Below are 8,031 nucleotides of genomic sequence, written 5' to 3'. Positions count from 1 at the left end.
TCCTCCTCCTCCTCCTCCTCCTCCTCCTTCTTCTTCTTCAGATATTTTCTTTATTTACATTTCAAATGCCATCCCAAAAGTTCCCTATACCCTCCTGTGCTTTATCTTCTGAGCCACATTCCTACCCTTTTTTTTTTTTTTTAAAGTAGGGTCTCATGTTGCCCAGGCTGGCCTTGAACTTGCTATGTAGCCAAAGGTAGTTTTGAACTCTTGCTTCTCCTTTTCCCAGGTGCTTGGATTAGAAGTTGAGCTGCCAAGTCCCACTTCATTATTATTATTATTATTATTATTTAAAATGATCTCACATTGAAGCTTAAGCTGGCCTTGAACTTGTGGCATCTTCTTCCACCAGTCTCCCGACCCCTTCCAATATAGGGAATGAATTGACCCTCATACTTAGCTTTTTGTTTTGTGTCTGTGGTGGGGTTTTCTATGTCTCAGGGTTGTCCCAGAATTCGACATCTTTCTGCCTCCACTTTGTGCGTGCTGTGTGCTGTTGTGCATAGCTCTGTGTTTAGGTTATGTATAAAAGATAGAGCATGCAGGAGCAAAGAGAAACTTCTGGAAACCATGTCTTCAGTTTTTGATCTGAGAGGTTCAAGGTCCCTTCAGAACTGCTGGCTACTCGGAGCCCACTGCAGGGCTTGGTCCAGCAGCACCCACTGCAGAGTGTGGTCCAGCAGCACTCACTGCAGGGCGGGTGCCAGCCCTGCTTTCTGGGCTTGGCATGTTCTGTCTGATGCCTGCAGCACTCTTCCTTGGCTGCTTATTACTCTATGGGACTCAGTTCTTATGTCACCTCCTCAGAGGAGCCCTGGTCTTGACCTCATGGCTGCGAGAGGACAAGAATTGCCCTCCTTCCTGTTTGGTATATCATGTCCCTCCTGGCGACAGAGAAAGATGCCTGCAGTTCCTAGATCCCTGCCCAGAGCTGGGAGTTAAGTGGGTGCTCAGGTATTTGTTGAATGGGTCACAGCTTTGGCATAGGAGCTGCCCTGGCAGGGAGAGGGCACTGATGCATGTAATGCACTTGGCCAGGTGAGAGAAGGGAAGGCGAGGTGTGTAGAATTTATCACAAGTAGCACCTATAATCCCAGTCCTCCAGATGCTAAGGCAGGTAGATCATGAGTGAGTAGCCAGCCTGGGCTATGTAGGAGAGGCTTGTCCCAAAAGACTTAAATATATGAAAGGCATGCAATATCCCATAGGGCATCTGTAAGTCTTTTGGGACAAGCCTCTCCTACATAGCCCAGGCTATGTATTATATATATATATATATATATATATATATATATATATATAATGTTTATGTTACTTTAGTATTTTTAGTTTCTGAGACAGGGTTTCTCTCTGTAGACCAGGCTGGCCTTAAACTCTAAAGATCCACCTGCCTCTGCCTCCCATATGCTGGGATCAAAGGCGTGCACCACCACAGCCCGGTAATCATGCCATTCTTTTTTTTTTTTTTTTAAAGATTTATTTATTTATTACATGTAAGTACACTGTAGCTGTCTTCAGACACACCAGAAGAGGGCACCAGATCTCATTGCGGATGGTTGTGAGCCACCATGTGGTTGCTGGGATTTGAACTCTGGACCTTCGGAAGAGCAGTCGGGTGCTCTTACCCACTGAGCCAACTCACCAGCCCCAATCATGCCATTCTTTAAAGCTCACTTCAAATGGATTTTTTTTTTAGGTAGGCTCCCTGTGTGTCACTGAGGATGACCTTGAACTCCTGATGTCCTACCTCTGCCTCCCACAGGGTAGGATTGTAGGCTTGCACTGTTGTGCCCAGCCAACCTTCACATTTCCATGAACTATTTTTTTGTTCTTAGGGCAGGAAAAATCCCTTTGCCATGCCATCCATTAAAAGATTGGTCCCCATATTCAGGTAGTGATGGCTCCAGGCGGATCTCTGAGTTCTAGGCCAGTCTGGTCTACAGAGTGAGTTCCAGGACAGCCAGGGCTACACAGAAACCCTGTGTACAAAACAAACAAAACTGCATGTGGAGAGGACTAGGACTTCAAAGCTAGCCTCAGATATGAAGCAAGTTTGAGACCGACTAGCTCACAGCGCATGAGCTCTTACCCACCATAACGTCAGCCACCAAGGTTGAGCCAGCTGAAGCAGCAGCTGCTCCTGATAAAGCGCTCTTTGCCTCTCCTCCCAGCACCCCAGCAGGCAGCAGCAACAGCAGTTCCCATCCCTGGACGACAAGCCCCAGTTCCCAGGGGCCTCTGCAGAGTTTGTAGACAAGCTTGAGTTCATCCAGCCCAATGTCATCTCTGGCATCCCCATCTACCGTGTCATGGACCGCCAGGGCCAGATCATCAATGCCAGTGAAGATCCCCACGTGAGTGAGGCTGCTTCCCCCTGCCAGGCCCCCCAGGCCCTGGTCCCTTGCCTGGCTCCTCTGGTTCCCACCTTTCCCCATCTGTCTGCCTCCACCTGCAGCTGCCCCAGGAGGAGGTGCTGAAGTTCTACCGGAGCATGACGCTGCTCAACACCATGGACCGCATTCTCTATGAGTCCCAGCGGCAGGTATGTGGGGACGGGACGGGCGGGAGCAGGGTGGGATACAAGGAAAGCACCAAGGAGGGGGGCGGTATGGGGGATCCTTTTGGGGGGGTCTTGGGTCACTGGAAGAATGCGGGAAGGGTTTCATACTTGCCATGCTCCCAGCAAAGTTCCAGAAGTGCCAGTCACAGTCATGACCTTGGGTAGGACATTTTTCTTGTCTTTGTCTTGGTGTCCACAGTATTTGACAACTGTATACACAACTCAGTGGTAGAGTTCTTACTTTGTCCTGGCTTCTGTCACTAGCTGTGTAAATAAATTCCTTCAAAAGCCAGGCATAATGATAGATGCCTGTAATTCCCGTGCTTGGGAGGCTGAGGCAGTAGGATAGCCTTGAGTTCCAGGCCGGCCTAAACTACAAAGTGAGACACTGTCTCAAAGCTGCCCCTTCACCCTAACCCCATCCAACCAGCTTGTAGTGTTGGCATGGGAACCATGCTCTCCCGAGCAGGAGTCCGCCTAACATGCAGAACAGCCCGTGTGGTGCGCATAAGGACTGCTTCAGTGTTAGTGACAGGCTACCAGCGCCAAAGTCAAAAGCAGTACTCAGCAGGTGACTAGTTTGTCCTCTTAGATGAAAGAAGCTAGGGGAATAGGGAGCCTAGAATTCATCCACTGGTAGCTGAGTGTCTCCCGCTGCCATTCACTGTGTGGCAGTAGATTAGTAGATTAATCCACTCTAAACTCCCCAGTGGTGGCTGCGGAGGCAGTGGTACGCTTCCTTGCTACCACCCCCCCCCCCCCCGCAATGCTCTGGATTCTCAAATGAAAGACACAAGCACATGCACGCGCGCGCGCACACACACACACACACACACACACACACACAGCCTTATATTTTAATATGCCTTAAACAGCTCAGTGGGGCCATTCCCAAACTTCCATGTTGCTAGCACACTCTCCCCCCTGACATTCCTGAATTATTACTAACACCTATATTCTATCCTGGCCACCCTGGACCCAAGCCTGCAGCCCTCCTGGGCCATGATCCCCGACTCATATGTCCTACACTTCTCAGGCCTGGATCTTCTCTTTCCCCAGCATGGATACATGTTTTCTCCTGTATCCTTGCCCAGGGATCCTAGAAGTCCTGCCTCTGTCTCCTTGCCCAGCCATTGGCCGCCAACAACTTTATTTACCAGCTGAGGTAAAGGGACAGGGACCCTCAGCGTTTTACATGCAGATGTGTGGATTCCCCTGTGATTTTGGAAACCCAAACAGCATAATTCAAGCATTAAACAAAATCCACAACGCTGTTGCTATGCGGTGCGGTGCGGTGCGGTGTGGTGCAGGCCTTTCTTTCTTCATGATCTGCTTGTGAGTCTCATAACCCAGGTGGCTGCTGGAGTCTCATTCCAGACAGCGAGCAGAAGGCAGGTGGGAGGCCGAACACTGCCCATCTCAGTTCTTCCCTGACTTGTGCCTCCATAGAGCTAGCTCTCTTGGGCAGTCCCCTGAATGCCATCGGTCAGTGTTCATCAGCCCTTCCTAGTTGCCAGAGAGACTGGCACTTGTCCTTTCTTCTAGATAGCTCTTGCATATGGCAGAATGGGTGTTCTGGTAACAGGACTCAGGGAGGACACTAGACCAGGGGTGCTCCCAGGCTCATCCACATACTAACTGAACTTGACAGCCCTGAAGGCCCTCCATACCTAGTACCTGCCCACCCACTTGGCACCAGAAAGCTAATTAAGTTTTAATTGGCTCCCCACTTAAAGAAAAACCCTTCCTCATCACTTTCCCAGGCCACTGGAAAAGCAGGTTCCAGGCGCATTGTTGAGCTCCACAGAGGTGGCAGTCCTGAGGGGCAGCTAGGAGAGCTCTTCCATATGATCTTGGGTGATCTGAATTTCATCATACACCAGGGGTTCCCCAGCTCTCCAGCCAGACTTCATCTTGGTGTCCTAGGCTAGTTGGCATGGTCTCTGTCCATACCTCACAGCAGACAGCCTGTCCAGACTCGACCTGCGTGCCCTCCTCCTCTAACCATCTCTCTGAGTTGGGTACTGGAGCCGCCCTTCTCACCTGTCCTAGCACCCCAAGTCTCCCCTGCTGTCTGCTGTCTGCCATCTCCTTGCTTGCCTCCTCTCTGTTCCTTGATGTTCCCTTAGGAATGGGTTGGTAGCTGCAGCACTGTTGGACACCCACCCAGTCGGCCCTTTTGTGCCATCCTTTATGGCACATTGGCCCTTGTTCTGTGCCTGTTGCCTCGTGCTTGCAGGATGGCTGCCGCAGGTCCAGGCGTCCTGGCTCTTGAGTGAGGCAGGAAGGAGATGGGGTAGGGGGGGTGCCAGCAAGAGTCTCCCTTATCTAGAAAAGCAAATTCCATTAAAGTCTGGGCTAAAACTGTTCCTGACAACCACCTCTGACTGGCAAGGGAGGCTGGGAAGCCCAGTGATTCTCCAGGCCCAGGGATAGAGAGGCTAAGCCTGGGTGGTCACTCTCTGAGCCATTGACTCCGCTTTTGAGGACTTATCCATCCATCCCTCTCTCTGTGTCCCTAGCTCCCAGACCAGGCCTCTTTCCTGGCAGTTTGCATCCCTTCCCTGTACAGCCACCTGAGGGATCCCAAGACCGAGGCATGGCTGCAGCATCCCTGCAGAGTGATCTGGAGCACAGTCCAGGCGCACCTCTCTCCCTTCACCTCACTTGACCTTGTGGCCCTTTGGCCTTGTGTCTTTCCTTGTCCTTCTGTCCAGGCCTTCCACCCACCCTGCCTTTGCCCAGTGCAGCCGGTTATCTCCACACCTGGCTGTGCCCGGGACACTTCAGGCTCTTGACCCTCAGCTCTCACTGTCCACTTTCCTTTGGAGGCAGGAGCTCCTTGAGCCCAGCCCAGCCCTGCCCGCACAGTGATGGCCACAGTGGTGACTGATCATTACAAGACAGGCAGGAGCTGGGTGCGGCAGCACACCACTTTAACTCTAGCACCCAGGAAGCAGAGGCAGGCTCTGGGAATCTGAGGCCAGCTGGGTCTACTTTGTGAGTTCATGAAATCTGGGGCTACAGAGAGGCCCTGTCTCTAAAAATCAAATGGAGAAGTAAGGCAGGGTTCTCTGTCGAGGACTGCCTTAACAAGCCTAGGCCTCTGGCCCCTTCACCCGTAGGGCCGGATCTCCTTCTACATGACCAACTATGGCGAGGAGGGGACACATGTGGGCAGTGCTGCTGCCTTGGAGCGCACAGACCTGGTGTTTGGCCAGTACCGGGAGGCAGGTATGTCTGTTGGTAGTTTTCTCTGGGGTCTCCATTGAGCCCCACAGCATGGTGCTGTGAAGGCCTGGGGGGGCGGTGCCCAAGAACCAGCATGAAAAGCGGGCAGGTGAGGCTGTGACAAGGCAGGCCTCTCCCAGAGCCACGCAGTGTGAGGTGGCACCTCAGCCCTCTCTGAGCCACCGTCTGCTCAGCTCCGAGGTGGCAATGAGGAGGCGCCTGAAGTGAGCGGCTGGTAGTAGGACCCGGGGCCAGGCCTGGCTTAAGGCATGACTTTCTCTGTGGACACCTGTCTACCCAGGGCAGGGCACTTCTGGACTCTCCCAGGGTGCTGTATTCCCCAGGAAGCAGAAGCTGTGTTGAGCGCAGTGTGGATCTCAGTCTCTTTTCTTTCTTCTTTTGACAAGGGAGATGGATACAGAGGAAAGCCGGGAGCAGAGAGTAAGGCGAAAAGCTCTTTTCGAGCTGGGGACGGGGTGTGGCAGCATAGCCCCTAACTAGTCAATCAGTGAGGGCCAGGAGAGAGGCCTACTGAGCCAGGGATGTGTTTGTTTGGGGTCCAGAAAGGAAGGCGCCCCGGCAGTATCAGCCCGGCAAATCCTGAGCCTTATTACGCCCGCCACATCTTAGGCAAGTTGCTTGGTCATGCTGTAGCCCTACTGACTGCTGAAAGGTCACAGGCAGCTGGCATAAAGCCAGCACAGGGATGAGCACTTGGAGTTAGAGGCCCTTGTCATCGGAGCCTTTCCCAGGGACCTCTTTTCAGAAGTGGGGTGGCCAGGATGACTGTCCAGAGGCCGCCTTGGATAAGCTGGGCATCCAGTCTAGAGCCAGACCAGCCCTGACCAGTCTTGGACGGGGTTTGGACATACAGTCTGTGACGGTGACACTTGGCATTACCAGCAAGGAAAGCCAGGTTTCCATGGCACTGGGGACCCGTCAGCTCTCGCCTGTGTGGAGGCGACAGGACAGGGGAGGACCCATCTCTTACTTGACACTGGGAGGTGGAGAGGCCTGGCACAATAGCACATGCTTGTAACCCCAGTTCTCAGGGAGCCAAGGCAGGAAGACTACAAGTCTGAGACTAGCCTGGGCTACATGGCCAGAGGGTGTCAAAAAACAAGCCACTGTGACGTGAGGAGAGGAGAGGAGAGGAGAGGAGAGGAGAGGAGAGGTCTCCAAAGCAGCAGGTGGCCCCTACTGGTTTCTGGAAGGCCAAGTCTCCAACTGCATCAGAGGACTCTGTCTTGTCCTCTTGCTGCAGAGTGTGGGCACTTTGGAGCCAGGGCTGGCCTGGTTTGGGTGGCGTGTGGAGGTCCCTTTCCTAGCCCACTCGTGAGGCAGTTGTCCTTGTTAACTGTGAGAGCCAGGCAATCAGCAGGGAGAATGAGGTCCTGCAATCCAGGCCATCTGCCTCCCAGGGAGCAGGGTTCCTCTTCCCTGAAGTCTGACCCAGTATCAGCCCTCTCTGTCACTCTGGCTGCCCTCCCAGCTGTGGTGGTGACAGGGAGTGGTGTTTGTTCACGGCTGTGAAGCAGCAGCAGGTGCTGAGGCAAAGCACTGATTCCCATGAGACTGGCAGCTTCCTGGTGCAGGTTAGATCTGCCTGGGTGCTGTGCATAGCCTCGGCTGGGCTGTCAGATTTGTTTATGTTGGGTGGTGGTGGAGATGGAGCCCAGGGCCTCACACATACCAGGCAGGCACTTTACCAAGGAGCCCCACCCCAGCCTGGGACTGTGTGTGTGAGCACCTTCTTTCTGCCCCTTTGTGGTGACTGTCATGTAGAAGCCCCAGTGCCTGGGCCTTTTGAGTTTGTGGGAAGTCTCAAGGCAGGCGCACCCCTCCTCTGCCAGAGTTCCTCCTCCAGCATTGTCTATGCAGCATAGCAAGGCCTTTTGGAATTTTTTTGTGCCCATCCAAAGACATCTGACAGATGACTATGAAGGCCAAGGCTTGGTGGCATGTGCGGAAGCAGAGGCAGGAGGATTGCCACAAATTCAAGGCCAGCCTTGCCTACATACATAGAAAATCCAGGCTTGCTGGGTGTGGTGGTGGACACCTTTAATCCCAGCAGTTGAGAGGTAGAGGCAGCCTCATCCACATAGTGAGTTCCAGGACAGCCAGGGCTACCAAGTGGGGCCTGCCTTAAGAAACAATCATGAGCCGGGCGTGGTGGCGCACGCCTTTAATCCCAGCACTCGGGAGGCAGAGGCAGGCGGATTTCTGAGTTCGAGGCCAGC

The 8,031-nt window shown here is 53.2% G+C and overlaps 1 protein-coding gene across 1 annotated transcript in view; it reads left to right on the top strand.

The window, feature by feature from the left end:
* Positions 1 to 8,031, top strand: part of Bckdha (branched chain keto acid dehydrogenase E1 subunit alpha) — a 29,953-nt gene that overhangs the window by 15,394 nt on the left and 6,528 nt on the right. The window contains exons 2-4 of the mRNA XM_021167667.2: positions 2,172 to 2,354; positions 2,456 to 2,542; positions 5,686 to 5,794. Of these exons, the coding sequence (XP_021023326.1) occupies positions 2,172 to 2,354; positions 2,456 to 2,542; positions 5,686 to 5,794 (379 nt within the window). The remainder of the gene's footprint in view (positions 1 to 2,171; positions 2,355 to 2,455; positions 2,543 to 5,685; positions 5,795 to 8,031) is intronic.

The sequence above is a fragment of the Mus caroli genome, chromosome 7 (genome assembly GCF_900094665.2).
Source record: "Mus caroli chromosome 7, CAROLI_EIJ_v1.1, whole genome shotgun sequence".
Lineage (NCBI taxonomy): Eukaryota > Metazoa > Chordata > Mammalia > Rodentia > Muridae > Mus > Mus caroli.
Note: the sequence above shows the minus strand (reverse complement) of the source record. Positions and strands in the feature narration are given on the sequence as shown.